General features: G+C 31.1%; 4 protein-coding genes across 4 annotated transcripts in view; 3 read left to right on the top strand and 1 right to left on the bottom strand.

The window, feature by feature from the left end:
* Positions 1–409: 409 nt before the first annotated feature.
* Positions 410–3,169, top strand: LOTGIDRAFT_230466 (hypothetical protein; the record flags this gene model as incomplete). The annotated part of the gene is made up of 3 exons (XM_009048248.1): positions 410–420; positions 2,448–2,643; positions 3,038–3,169. 3 exons carry the CDS (start codon positions 410–412, stop codon positions 3,056–3,058), a joined length of 228 nt encoding a protein of 75 aa, XP_009046496.1. The 3' UTR covers positions 3,059–3,169.
* A 50-nt stretch (positions 3,170–3,219) lies between these two features.
* On the top strand, positions 3,220–3,642 carry LOTGIDRAFT_76033 (hypothetical protein; the record flags this gene model as incomplete). Its single annotated transcript, XM_009048247.1, has 1 exon — positions 3,220–3,642. A coding segment is annotated over one exon (423 nt), but the record flags the coding sequence as incomplete, so codon positions are not given.
* A 1,727-nt stretch (positions 3,643–5,369) lies between these two features.
* On the top strand, positions 5,370–11,515 carry LOTGIDRAFT_230465 (hypothetical protein). Its single transcript, XM_009048246.1, has 8 exons — positions 5,370–5,616; positions 7,663–7,795; positions 8,409–8,530; positions 8,890–8,987; positions 9,438–9,529; positions 9,959–10,098; positions 10,423–10,509; positions 10,936–11,515. The coding sequence occupies exons 1-8, from the start codon at positions 5,397–5,399 to the stop codon at positions 11,007–11,009; spliced, it is 966 nt and encodes a 321-aa protein (XP_009046494.1). The 5' UTR covers positions 5,370–5,396; the 3' UTR covers positions 11,010–11,515.
* Positions 11,516–15,289: 3,774 nt separating this feature from the next.
* LOTGIDRAFT_93017 (hypothetical protein) overlaps positions 15,290–15,425 on the bottom strand; it is a gene marked incomplete at both ends in the record, with an annotated part of 12,377 nt that continues 12,241 nt past the window's right edge. The window contains one exon of the mRNA XM_009048245.1: positions 15,290–15,382. Coding sequence (XP_009046493.1) covers positions 15,290–15,382 — 93 coding nt within the window. The remainder of the gene's footprint in view (positions 15,383–15,425) is intronic.

Genomic DNA, 15,425 nt, shown 5'->3' with positions numbered 1-15,425 from the left:
TGTCTAGGCAGATTTTCACACAGTAGCATGTTGTAAATCTTGTCATTAGTCTCTGATTTTTATAAAACACAACCAACATAACTTCTTCTTCCTCTACTATTTGAACAATTTTTTATAGGCTACTGCTACCAACTAAGTGGAGGTTAGAAGACAAATTTCATTTTCACATCTCTTTTTAACCTTTTTGTTTTAAATAATATAACGAAGATATTAACAAAGCTAATAATAAACATAACGGACTAAGCTTATCAATATAATCTTTAAATAATTCCACATAAAAACTAGAAAATAATCATTGCATTAATCAACAGCTGTTACTATTCATATAGTTACATTCACCATATTCATTCAATTAAAAAATAATTCTCATCTATGATGCTCTCTACTTTGTAAAGCCTAATTGCAAGACATGCAAGAAAGGTAAGCTTACCATAAATGAAATGATGTCTAATATCACAGGATTTCCTAGAATAGTCAATATTTCTTTAAAATATGGTGTGAATGAAGTAGATCTTTTTCACAGCAGGTTTGATGATGGTAACTGTGGTAAATGACTGATTCACGTTTACAGTAATCTAATCCGACAATATAGCACATGTGCTTTCAAGCAATTCTACAACTTTATCTATGGCAACGACACAGAATTCATGGTAAGAAACAAGACCAATGTATGGAAAAAGAGAAAGAAAAAAAAGCTATATTCTACAAGAATAACAACTCTAACAGACTGTGCCATGATAATAGATTGATTGATAATGTAAGAATAAATCTTAATGAACATTCAGAAAAGAGATTATATATATATGAATTATGTAAAACAAACTATGCCTCCTACGGTCCTATGTTTTAGTTCTTGTAAACTTGTCATTGTCATGAAATTGAAAAAGATTTCTAATTTTATACAGCAAGTTTGTTTGCAATTGAAAGTTATAAGTTATAACATGTCATTACGTATTCTTGTCATAGCAAAGTGCAACTCTTAGATCAAGTTGTAGTCTTTGGTTTTGAATTTTTTAGGTAAGGGATTGATAATGTAAATACTGGTAAAGTGAAACCATTAAGTCTATCATTTATAATTTACAATACAATAGTTGAATATAGGCCTACCCTACAAAAAAGACAAGAATGAAGAAATTGACATTTTTACAGATCAAATATCATGTTTTCAACTAAGACTGAGACAGAGTGGCATGATTAGCAATTCAACATGATTCTAAGAACTGTAGAAACCTATATACATACCAATATGACTATAAACCAGACAAAATATGCGGGTTGTTCACTTTTACATGATTATGATGATGTTACCATAAATTATGTGTCGTTTTTTGATCATGTGACCGATTTCTTAATCGATTGAAGAGAAATTCAGGGGAGATAATAATTGCATAGATTAAGGGCACTAAATAAAACGACCCGTGTCCAAACAGTGAGTGGATATAAATGAATCTTTCTTACAATTTCCTCGCTCAGAAATAAGACTTGTAGCCAAATTCAATTATACCCAATATGATGAAATGATGGACTATAACGAAATACTTCATTGAAATCACTTAAGACAAGAGTAGTTATGACTAGTACTCTCAGCAAATCGAACTGATCCTTCATCTAAACCGGAAGTCAATAAAACGTTACAATTTATTATTCAAGTCGTTGGGGGTTGAAATGTATAATAAGGTAGCTTAACATAATGACTTTCACCGTATGAGCAATTGTGTGATGATTTGATAATGGCGAAATGGAATACTCTTGAGATATTGATGAAAACTTTTTTTTAAATGATAATTCATGATTCTTCCTAGGAAATAAGCCTAAACAGATTCAGCGCTGACTTCCTTTTGCCCTTGCCATTTACAGGTTCACAGGTTAAATTTTTGTTCTTACTTTAGTTTCGATTTTAAGATGGTAGACTAGATCTTCCTGTATATCATCAATTCAACGAACAAATGACTGACCACTTAATTTTTTATGTCTGTTATGTCCATGTCTGGCCATGTGTATGTGTCATCATTATTCGACCTGCACATCTGCCATCTGGTTCATCTTTGGTTGGTCATATACCATAGTCGAATTGACATTATTGACTAATTAACAAATAAGTTAACTTAAATGAACACCCTTTTCATGGCAAAAATTTGCAGCTGAATAATTTCATACATCATTATCTAAATGACCCATCAATATTCAAATTTGTAATGCCATCAGCAAAGCATATTACTGTATTTTTTGTTATAATAATGATCCCCAGGAATACTGTTTCATTTTTCAACTTATATTCCATACTGATAGTGATTGGCCTACCTGTTATATCTTCTATTAGCAGGTGCTCTAAAATATCCTTTTGACGACAAAACAGACTGTCTTTGTGTTATTTTTTTGGGAGTTATTTTTATTAGTTATTTGAAATTAGTTGTAAACATTAAATGTTATTGGATTATATTTTTCAGGAAGCAGTCAATCAAAATGGGTGATTCTGAAAAACACCAATGTCGTGTCTGTGATATGATATTTCATAGTTATGAGGAGTTAGAAAGACATTGTTTGATTCACATCGAAAATGACAATCCAGCAACAAGACCTAACTCAGAAATTGTGTCAACATTTGCCATTGGCACTTCTGCCAAATCAGTTGTTGATTCTAAGGTAGGAATAAATCTGGTACCAAAAACTGAAGCTTCTGAAAACTGCTTAAAACCATCAGATTCCACTAATGTTGTTCAAGCACCTCTTTTGAATAATATTAAGGTTGAAAATAGTGATAGTAATGTGCTTCCTGGGACTAGTGTGCCTTCAATTATAAAAATAAAAGTGGAAAAACCAGATCAAGCTGGGGATCAGTCTCATCCTCAATCAGATCAAGCAGTAGTTCAGTTTGATCCTCAATCAGATCGGTCAGTGGTTCAGTCTGATTCCCAATCAGATCAAGCAGTGGTTCAGTCAGACTCTCAATCAGTGGTTCACTCTGATCCCCTACCAGATCAAACCATGGTTCAGTCTGACCCTCAACCATGTTCATCTAATCCGAATGGTTTTACAGGATCAGTTAAACAGCCATTGATAATTACCAGACCTACTGAACCATCAGAAATCGTTCTGAAATTTCCCAACATATTCAGTGCTATCAGTAAACCCCCTGCTGCATCACAAAATCAGCCTCAAGTAACAGTAGCAAAAAGGAAACAAGGTAATAATGATAGTGATAAGGGAAGAGTAATTAAACGTACTCGCCTGCCTGAAACTGGCTTTGCATGTCATTTATGTGGAGAAAGATTCAATAAGAAAGATAAATTAAGGCAACACATGCATTCTCATATGAAAGAAAAGTTTTTCAAGTGTGACATTTGTGGTGAAAAGTTTTTAGATAAAACTCAATTAGATCTACATCGACCCAAACATTTCTTTAGATGTGAAAATTGTGGTGAAGGTTTTGTCAAATATGCAGATTTGAAAGCACATTCAGTAAAACATGACTCTGTTTCTAAATTCACTTGTTTTGTTTGTAGAAAAAGTTTTCCATATAAAAGTATTTTAATGGCTCATATTGATATTCATAATACTGGAGCTTTTGAGTGTGATCATTGTTATGCTAAATTTAACGGCAGATCTCAGCTTAGTAAACATTATTTTGCACATCATTCTACTCCGAAGAAAGAGACACAGGCTACTGATAATTCTATAAAATCTGGAACTGATACAAATAATAAAACTGTGAACGACAATTCTGAAAGTTTTCAAGGAATAAGTATTAAAATAAAAACAGAAGTGCCGAATCAATGATATTACGTGTTGTGAAGGTGTCAAACTGATTAGGAAAGAGATTCAATTAGTTCTTTCTTCAAACCAATAGACCCCTTTAACGCAAGACATCGCTTTGAATATTCTGATACACTATCAGTAAGGAAGTTCGATTACCCCTATAGGAAGATATTTCAGCAAAACTCTAAACCATACTCTAAGGCTGCAAAATATATTAAATGAAATAGACAAGTACACACGTATCAAGAGATTTTGTTATAATTACTTGAACTTACTTCAACTTAAAATTGTCCTTGTGGATTACAAAATTTACATGCTTTTTTAGTTTTTGCACCAAAGTAACACTATTAGTGAATGTAACAGTATTTTTAATCAGTTTGTTAGTTGTGTTCATAGTTTATCATGTTGCGTTTATATGTATGTTTATGAAAGTTAATCATGATTTTTAATTTGAATGATTTGCATGATCATTTTAAAAGGTATTTTGTACTAATAGAGTATATATTTATATTTGCATCTTACACAAAGATTGTACATTCTTTTCTTTCTATGTTTATTTTAAATTCAAGAAATAGTGTTTATTCTGTTACAGTACTTATAATGAATTTCATATTATGCCAAAATGTTGTTATGTTTTCTTTCTCACAAGCAGAATACTATCTGATGATTTTTAACTAGATCCAAGACTACTGATCAAGTTTGTTAATTTGTTTATTTGGAATGTATATTTCTATCTGCAGACCCCAACCAATAGTCACTTGGGAGAGGGCCAGAGAGACAATATTGTGGCTTTTGGGAATATTGCTACAACAATAAAAGTGAGAGATGTTTTGGACCAGGAAGATTTCACTAAGCCTCTCTAAGGTGATAAGTCATCCAAATCATATGTCGCAACCTGTAGATGGTATCAAAATTTCTCTGACTACTCAAACCTGACTAGACTAAGGAGCTTGGCATCTGGCTGGGTAATCTCCAAACAATCTTAGCTTTAAATGATAGAAATATATGCAGCTTTCACTTCTGACTAGTAGTGGCTCTAGATTAAGATACATTTGCAAGGTATCCTGTTAACATTTAAAAGCAGGCTTGAATTAGGAAGATGTTTCAAGATTACCTATGATAACTTTAGCCTACACTCAAATGATTTTGCATAATCATCCTCTTCTCACATGAGAATATGATAACTTCATAACATATTTCATCCTATTGAATATTAATGAGTTGGCTGTACCATCTTATAATCTATTAGGACTAAATTAAAAATTTCTGAGTTTCATAAGCTCGGAGACAAGAATAATTTCTGATACCATATCAAGTGCTTAGCGCCTATTACTCCCATCCATTCATTTATGTTCTGTAATCAGATCATCCAGAGTTTTATCTTATCAAACGGAAGAGAACTTACTCTATCAAAATTTAACGACAGTTATCACGTTCAATATCTTTAACAATATTCCATAATTTCTTAAGTATAACAAGAATTTATCAGAACTATTCCAACTCGCGGCTAGTTTACTTGAACTACCTTTTTACTCATAATAGAATCGCCCGATTATACTTCCGTTTGATGTCAAAAGAGCACGCGAAAATCTGTCTAATATCAGTCGAAGTGTCTAGTGGGTTCTTTCAGGAATTTCAGGATGCATGAGGGATTACAGGAATTATTGGCAAAATGCAAATTGCATGAAGAATCTGTGGAATTCCTGAAAGAAGTCTGCTCTGATGGACCGGGGAAATTCGAATCTATGACTGTAGAAGAGATGAGACAAACATCACTGGACTGGTCCAAAAAATATGGGGGCGAAGTGGAGTTCGAAGGCAATGTTAAAGAATTTAAAGTTCCATCTTTTGCTTCCTCAGGTAAAGTATGATTATGATTCAAATGATGACAGTTTTACACTGATATTCGGCTTTAATGACATGCACTGAATAAATATAAGCACTGTAAAACATACAGACACATACACATTTGTATAAGAATATATTATGGTGTGAAACTAAACCGACCAAGGCCAGCTAATACAGTAATACATTGATATCTAGGCTATAACAGTAGTAACACAAGATTTGTGAAAATATTTCAATAACCAATTCTTTTCTGTGATTTATTACCAGGACGATTCTAATATAATGTAGTCCATACTATTAATTTAATGTAGGGTACAAATCTATTAAAAATATTTTGACAGACGTAGCACTTTGAGTAAATGAAGGATTAGGGTGATTGAAAGTAACAAGTTACTGTTCAGTATAAGACACTGGTAGAGGGTTAAAGTATTGTTTACAACTATTGTGAAGTTAATATTTAGTAAAATAAACAGAAGTAAGTAATTTAGAAAGGTTTTGTAGTCAGGCCTACATTTTAAATCTAAACTTACTTGCGATAAAATTTTAAGATTAATAAGATTTGACATAATTTGCTTGGTAAACATGGTTGTTAAAAGGATGATCATTTTAAATTTAGGGAATTTTCACTCTTTTGTGTCATGGTAGCTCCACTATTAATTGGATCTGTTAATCAATCCTGTCTGGATCTTGATCAGGACATCTGACATTACCAGAACATATTCCAGCTATCTTCAATCCCCGGCTGAAGTGTTAATCAGGGCTGTTGATTTTGCTGTATATTCCAGCCCTGACCAGCTCAAATGTCTGTTTTTGGCAAGAATCTGACATCAAATACAGGTTGGACAAATAATGTTGAAATTCAAACCTTGACAGGACTAGTAAACTCATTTATTCTCGCTTGAAGAAGAGAATTGTGTACTTCTGCTATTTGTTTCATCTTCTATGACATCAGTGGTCCTGCAATACACCATGTTGAACATTCCTCTTCTACCGGAGATCATGATAAGGGTCCGTCTGACAAAAAATAAACTGTGAAGTAGACTAGCAGTTGGAAATACAATTGCAGAAAGAAGAATGCATACTTATAAACAGTTAACAGCAGGGTATTTCGGTGGTAATATTTTTTTCTTATCGGCTTCTTCACCATAACTTATACTTTCTATAATTCGCATAGGGATGCCAGGTGCTCAGATGATGGCCCCCATGTCAATGAAATCCTGACTACACCACTGACAGTTAATACTGTAGTTGTTGCATAATTGAACTTAATTCCATTTTATTTAAGTTTATATACGTGCCAGATGTTTATAATTTAATCTGATTGAAAACACAAGTCTTTGATTACATCTGTATAAAATAATGTGTTGTATGAATGATAAAAACTCATTTCATTATCCTTTCATCTTATATTGATTATCCATTATCTATTGCTGTTTTATTCATCTTGTCTATTATAAACATAATAGATTTCTGCCTGTTAGATATTGTGTCTGAGAATTTTATGGCAATACAGACTCTGGTTTTTGATATTCTATATACAGTTGAAAGATTTAAATTTATACTTCATTATTTTCCCTTAAAAGAGATAGGTGTGCCATTTTTTGAATATATATCAAATAGTCTTCAGAAGTAAGTTACTAGAAATTGCATAATTTTGATTAGTCTAAGAAATGATGCATCTATCCCTTAAACTTAGTGTATTCATCAAGTCAAGAAATCATGAAAAATCTTAAATCTTAATGCTGCAATAATATACGTTTACTTCCTAATTTGACTTATTACAGTTACAGAGTCATTCCTATATTGTCTTGTTTGTAGGACAAGTATGAGGTTTATGTTCTGTCCAATTCCTATGATTTTATTTTTCAAGATTTTCAACAACTTTAGTACATGTACTACATTTATAATCAAACATCAGTTTGACCCTCATAAAATAGATATTGTTTAAGGTTAAACAGTCTTACTCAGAGATTCCAAATTTTTATCTTTAAAATCCTCCAATATAGATGGTTCAAGGGATTGTTTTAAATGTAAAGGAGAATACTATTTTATATTTAGATGGTATAATGGTATCAGTTTATAAACCAAGTCCTTGTAAACCCCGAACACCAATTATAGTATATTTTCATGGTGGAAAATTTGTAGCAGGCTCCAGACAAACTGATGATGAAATTATCAAAATCCTGGCAAGGTAATATTCTACAAAACTAAAAATTTTTTTTTAATACCAGACCAATCATATAATGAAACAATGAGCTACTAACATCACAGAGATAATTTAATTCTTGAAATGATAATTATAATGAGCCATTTAAGAAACAAACAACTGTGACCAAAACCCCTTAGTGTCATTTTGCTTGGATGAGCCCCTACCAGTCACAGAGTGAGACATTGTTTCAAAAAAAGTAGCTACAAGTATACACTAAAATATATACCCCTTGATGTTTTCCTACTCAACTAAAGAGGTCTGTTTGATAAAAAAAAAAATAATTATTATGAATATAACTACACAACAAACAGGAAACTGTTTTATAATATGAATATATTTATTGTTTTAATTAAAACATTTAGAAATATAATTTGAGGATGTTACATGTAAATATAGTGGTGGTGCCATTAGGATTACAAGGAAAAATGGCTTGTACCTTCAATTGCACTCCATTTCATTTCTAACAAATTTAACAATAAGATTTTTTTATGTTTTTGCCCCAAAATTATATGTACTGTATTGTAATGTTTTGATTTATGGCATGAGAAGTCATCAATTTTTTCAACTTCTTTAATATCAATGTTGTTATTCTTAGAGACAGTGAATGTATCTTTGTTAATGTTGAATATCGACTGTCACCAGAACACAAGTTTCCTGCTGCATTTGATGATGCTAAATGTGTAATGAGATGGGTCATTATGAATAAATCATTAATAGGTAAGTTAAAGGGGAAATATCAAGTTTAGAAACTCTGCGGCCCTATAAAATATTGTTAGTGTAATATATCGTAAAGAACTCCTAGCTTTAGGTCTTGTTTGCCCCTTATTAGCATTCTGAGGTTCAGAAATGACCCATATTTTGATTTCATATATAATAGATGCCCATTAGATTATCTATTTAACATCTTGGCAGTGATTTTCACAGTATGATTTTGTTGGTTTGTGAGGGGTAGGAAGTCACCTCTAAACGGTGATACAGATAGCTGAAGTTGAGGTGCTAACAAAGTGAAACAAATATCCCATAATGTAGATTTTCATCTTACCAGCATGATGACAGTTAATTTGGTGTTATTTTAGGTGGTGTTAATGATAGTAAAGTAGGTGTATTAGGTGTAGATTGTGGTGGAACTGTGGCTGCTACTGTCTGTCACGAAGTTCCTAGTATAGCATTCCAGGTACTGACTTTTTGCTGTTCAACATTTTTTTTTCTTAATTATCTGTAACCAAAGATAGACCTGGAAGCTAGTTCTGATAACTAAGACCACCTTGGCTAAAACTCCAGCTAAACTCCGACTTCACTTGACTTTAGTTTACTATGGCTGCTTAATGTTGTTAAAAGGAATATATTGATGAAATGAATACTCTGAAATAAAGGAAAGCAAACATTTTGTTTGGTAAAGTGGTTGTGAAAACAATGTAATTGAAATTACTAAACCAATTATACAACACCAATTATAATTCTGTGCAGAATTTATATAATATATACTTGACCTATTCACACATTTAACATGTGTTGAAACTCTACCAGTATTGAATATTCCCCTATGGTAAACTACAGGTTCTGGCAAAGAGTATCTTGTTTAGTTAAGTGGTCCTAAAGATTTTTCCTATTTTATCTTTTGTAGATTTTGGTATATCCAATATTAGATTTGAGATTTAGTCAACCAAGCTGTCAGGAATATTCCAACAGTCCTTTGTTGAATAAATTGCTAGAACAGTAAGAATCCTTTTGTTTTCTATTAGCTTGTGAATTACATATTTAAATTACATCATTCTGTTAAACATTTTCTGTATTTTTATTCTTTCTGTAATCTTGTATATAATTTGTAGTTTAGTGGGACCTATTGAAAATTAGACTTCTGTCTAAATGGGTTGCCAAAATAAAGTTATTATTATTATAAACAGAGACACAATTTAAAAGGAATGTTGAGAAGAATGTCTAATATTCAGAAGATATAAACAAAGACATTGTGTGATGTTGAAGTGAAGAAAGAGTATTTTCCATGATTGTTTCCAATTGCACACTGAATGATGTTGCCTATCTCAATCTAAATGAGTGAATAAGGTAGTGATAAGTAGTACATTTACATTTTGTTGTATTTTTAACTTTGTATTTTTATGGTATAATAATATTTTTTTTGTTTAGGTTTAGTAATATGTTTTTAAATGAGAACACAGAAAGTGAGAATGTAAGAGCCTCCCCGTTGTTACGTCAAAATTTCTCTAATCTACCACCAGCTCTGTTTATACTAGCTGATAATGATCCAATAAAAGATCAAGGTTATGGTGAGTTATGAATTTCCATTTGTCCATAATAGAGGAAGTAGAAAGGGCTGACATGGAGAAATATGTCATTAGTTTTGTAGCAAAACAAAATGAAACCTGTATTTTCTTTAGTCAGTACAGTACTCAATAAGTTTCAGATGTTAAACTTGAACAAAGTATCTGGGTGTTTGTTTGGAAAGACATATGAGATGTGTTTGTTAGGTTATTTAGAATACCTTGATACTTGTGTGTTTTGATTGCATAATGTTTACATTTTGAAGTATGTGACTATGAGAATGAGTTATGTCCCTTTATAAAGTATTCATATCATTCTGTATTAAATAGAATATAAAAGATTAATGAAGGAATGTAATATTGATGCTGATAGTCTGTTAATTAAAGGTTCCATTCATGGCTTCTTCACCTTACCAGGTAATATATAAATTATATTATGTATAAATGTTGAATATTATTAATTATAATTGTAATATATTTATACAACTCTGATGTACCAGATCATTTACCCTCTTCTAGGAATTTGAAATGAAAAAAGGCCCTGTCGTTAATTAGATAGCTTTTTGGAGAGAGTTTTTACATCCTCTCAGAGCAATAAAAATCTATTAGTTTACATCTAGGTAGGGATGATGCACTTTAAGTGAGAACAAATAACATTTTGCAGATGTTGAGGAAGGAGCAATGTGCTTCAATATGCTTTTAACCATGTTGACTCAAAACTTCCAAAATTTTATACAGTATTTTGATCGGTTAGGTGAAGAAAATGTTCAAATTATCTCAGTTCACTTTCTCAACTTACCTATTATAAGGGATCTTATGAGTGTTCTTTTACATTCTTTCCAGGTCATTTTAAAGAACTTGGTAGTAGAGCTCAAGAAAAAACATTGTCTTTTATCAAGAAGAGAGGAACTTCATGAAGTTCTTCAGATACATAACACTATTTGATCAAGATCATATTTTTTGAAGTATATTCTTGCCACCATACTTCATTTTTCTTTCTAAGGCTTCTTAGATTACTTTATAGTCACAGCTTATTTCATTGATAATAGCTTTATAAGGCACTTAAATAAAAAAAAAAGAACATTTGAAATCAGAGCTTTTTGCTACTTTAAAATCAAATATTTTACACAAGTTTTTTACATTGCCTATCAATTTTTAAAGCTCAAGAGTGAAAATCTACCTTTAAACTATTTTTGGATGTTTTTAAGAGTCATACATATTACTGCCAAATCGGTTTGATTGAAAATGAAATTTCAAAAGCTTTGTTAATCTTAAGGTATTAATTCAACTGAAGAAGGGTCCTCAATAAAAAAAAAATGCATTTATATTTACGTAACTTCTTCTTAAAAGGTCACATTAAATTCTTGAGATATGTATCATTTTATTTTTCTCATTGTGATTTCAGTGTAACGTTGTTTCCCTTAAAATATAACATAGTACTTACTCAGCATTTGTAATGACAAGTAAAGGATATTCTGAAAAGGCATAAATGTTTGAAATATCTTGAGTAATCTGTGAACAACATATCCTATCCCGATTTTATGACTCCAGGTCTTTCTTGTCATGCTTTAAAATATATTTATATTTTCTAGATTGGGCAATGTTGTCCATTTGTTTGCTGCTGTGAAAGTTAAAACAATCTTCTTACAATGCATTAAGGAGAGTCTATAAGATCAACTCAAACCCTTAGTATGGTGACTAAATGAGCTGACCGGTTGAATTAAATATTATTGTTTACATGTGCTATATGTCAAGGCTTCCAATTATTTATATTTAATTGAACTGCTTGAAATAAATGTAGTACACTTATTGTAATGAATGACATATTTATTGTGCTGTTATTTTATTTTGCATGAACAGTATTGTCTTGAAGCTTCCATCCACCAAATAACCAAATTTTCACCCATATGCTAACTATGTTATTTATATTTTACACTTGTTTCTATTCATTGTTTTTGATAAAATTTTGTTTGTCTTATAAACAGTTTGTTTTATCTTTTATATTTTTACTGCCAAATAAATAGTATTATAGATCTGAAAATTGCATGTTCATTATTATATAATTCTATATGAGACACTAAATTCATAAATCAACCATTTTTTTCATTTAAAATATTATTTTAATGTAGTCACATATCATTGGTTTTTTTTGTGTTTCTTTGTATTGTTCTGTATAATGAACATCTTGTATTGTTCTGTACAATGAACATCTTGTATTGTTTTGTACAATGAACATCTTGTATTGTTCTGTACAATGAACATCTTGTATTGTTCTGTACAATGAACATCTTGTATTGTTCTGTATAATGAACATCTTGTATTGTTCTGTATAATGAACATCTTGTTTTCAACAGAAATGCTTTGTGCCAAACTTTTATTTACTGCCATTATTTTGGACCAACATGCTATATTTGTACTTTCATTAAATTTTTATTGGACTGATATTTAATATTCTATATTTGTATTGGACTGATATTTAATATTCTATATTTGTATTGGACTGATATTTAATATTCTATATTTGTATTGGACTGATATTTAACATGCTATTATATTTGTACTATTTGAACCTATAATAAGCTTTATATGCATTTTATCTAAACACTTTAGTTAATAAATTATTGGCCTAAAAAGAGTAAATTAATTTTCAATAGCATCATAAATTTATTTGACTAATTTCTTTTTTTTGTTATTTTTTGTTTATATCGGTTTTATTTATGTTATTGTTTGTTTTTTATAAAAAATTCACAAGATGTCACAAGATTGTTTTACTGCTACTTCTTGACAAAGACTTTCAGCGCAATATGATGAAATACATGCAATCAAATTATGAAAAACATAACTGAAAATCGATTTTTATGTTGCAAATCACATTACTATTATTGCTGAGATATTTACCAGTGTGTAAAATACATGTGCTGCCACTTTGTAATGTAGTCATATAATATGGTTTTAATACAATATATTATTTATCTCAAAAAAGTTTTATTTTATAGCTACATATGGAATTGTTTACCATCAGTTCTTTCACTGAACTGTGATAATTGTTTCAAAACAGAAATACTTTAGATGTTTAGATCTATTTATCTATTTTATAAATAAAAATGAATATAGGCATATCTAACACCTGATATAAATTCAGTAATTTTTGATAAAAACTAAGATTTGAGATTTTTTTCTGCATCTAATTTCTGTTGTAGTAATTTACGCTGTTGTTCTCTGTATTCTTTATCACCAGATATCAATTCACTGAAATTAAAACAAACTGGTTTAAATATACAAAACATTCATTTTAGTTATCAAAACAAATTTCCAAAAAGTAGGATTTTCTCATGATAAAAATATTTTGCATAGGAATAATTCTGATACATGACCCTAGGATCCAGAAGGAAATATATAAGATTCTTATAGCCGTAAGTCCCCAACCATACAATTTTTTTTACCATAGAAATTACTATATCATTGTTAGTATAGTCTCTGGAACACGTCCAAAAATATGTTTCTATTGACATAAGGAAACGTGGCATAAACGACCTGACAGTTTATGAATGTCTTCTCCAAGTTGAAACTGACTGGAAAATAATTTTGATTCTTACCCGTAATCTATTTTTCCATCTTTATCTTTATCAAGTCTTTGGAATAAATCCTGAAATTGGGCTTCTGTTATAGTAACATTGGCAGTCTGTAAATAAGAAAGCAGCAAAGTTGTATTTTTTATGACAAAGTGACAATCTTGTTGCCAAATTTTAATAGCATAGTAGGAACTGTTCATTTTATTTTAATATAAAAAGTGGAAACGCTGACTATTGAGCTTCAGAATAGCATTCCAAATCTCTTTAGATCAAGATATCAAGATTCAAGATGATTCATATCGTGAGAAAAAGTTCCAATCTTGCTATTAATCTTGATGATATTAAAACCTTTCTGTAATCTCAGTTGCTTGATTTGCAGGAAAACTAATTATTATCAACAGCGTCAGTACCTTTAATCCTCGAGTCAATTCTTCCTTGGTAATAAACATGTTGCTATCTTTATCAAAATCTTTAAAGAAATCAATCAAACGATATCCAGCTTGAGTTATATACCTTCAAAATAAAATATGCAAACAATATAATGGTAGCGTTGACTAGAGTGCATCTTCACAGTGTAAAGACGAACTTCGTTTCATACCTTGACTTAGAGATAGCCACCATTCTGGTATCGTAGTAACGATTTGATTGGATTGTACGCCAGCTAATACCAACAATCATGGCCCTTGCCAGACATACTGTAACCATTATGTTCACCACAGACTTTCAGTCGAGGACTCTTGAGTGGCTATATTCGCTAGCATATAATCAAAATAATCGCTGCGTTTACAAAATTCCGTGATACAAGAAAGGTGGCTATTGCAATCAAGGTATTAGACGCAATTCGTAATTGCTTGACGTTGAGAAGATGCTGAGAGTGATTAAATCATATATTTGATGAAAGTGCTTTAATCTTATATTTTGGCATTCCGTTCGTTTCAGCTGTCAGTGTCCCAGTAAAAATTTGAAAGTCAGAAACCCCTATGTAATATAATTAAAGAAATTGACAATCTGTTTTCAACTTACTTCTTTAGTATACTCATAGGATCTTTATGTAGAATACTGTCTACGTCATCCATTCTAAACGATGAGGGAATAGTATAGGTATCATCATACACTAAACCTCCATGAATAATCTTCATATTTCTATCAACTTCCAGAATAATCTTTAAATCCATAAACTCGCCCGTAACTTCAATATTCTACAAATGAAATCATTTCAAATACAACGTTGTTCAAATTTGGCGAATCTTTAAAATGTCCAGCTGTTTTGAACCAATAATCGGCAGCAATGGCCCAAATCCATGAGTGGCTTTGAACTTCTCCGCCAACCAATGATGATAGCCTGACGGGGTCAAATAAGGTGAACATGGTGGATGTTGAAGAAGTTGAAAGCCGCACTCGTGGATTTTGGCCAGTGCTATCAGGGATGTGTGTGCTGGAGCATTGTAATCACTTAACCGGACTTGCGACCATATACTAAACTAAATAATGTGTCCAATACAATAATCTTCCTGTATATGTAGCTGCACTTGATCAGTCTATCATCACCACACAGGAATTACGTATAAGGTATAGGTATAAGACAATACTTATAACCAAAACACAGGGGACACTAAACTTACCAACATTTCCAGATATTTTAAAGCACTACTGTCATTTTTATCAAGAGATTTTAACAAAAACAATGCTGATTCACCACCAAATGGATTAGAGCCAATCTGAAAAGTGAACATCATGTAACTATGAATGGTATTTTTCAAG

Source organism: Lottia gigantea (genome assembly GCF_000327385.1).
Source record: "Lottia gigantea unplaced genomic scaffold LOTGIsca_12, whole genome shotgun sequence".
NCBI classification, from domain to species: Eukaryota; Metazoa; Mollusca; class Gastropoda; family Lottiidae; genus Lottia; species Lottia gigantea.
This window is presented reverse-complemented; position numbering and strand designations above follow the sequence as displayed.

What these genes read in the sequence shown, in the direction of transcription:
- LOTGIDRAFT_230465 (XM_009048246.1), top strand. Translation starts at nt 5,397, where the DNA reads ATGCATGAGGGATTACAGGAATTATTGGCAAAATGCAAATTGCATGAA. An exon ending in ATTATCAAAATCCTGGCAAG is followed by an intron (nt 7,796 to 8,408) that starts GTAATATTCTAC and finishes TGTTATTCTTAG; the next exon opens with AGACAGTGAATGTATCTTTG. An exon ending in AATAAAAGATCAAGGTTATG is followed by an intron (nt 10,099 to 10,422) that starts GTGAGTTATGAA and finishes TGTATTAAATAG; the next exon opens with AATATAAAAGATTAATGAAG.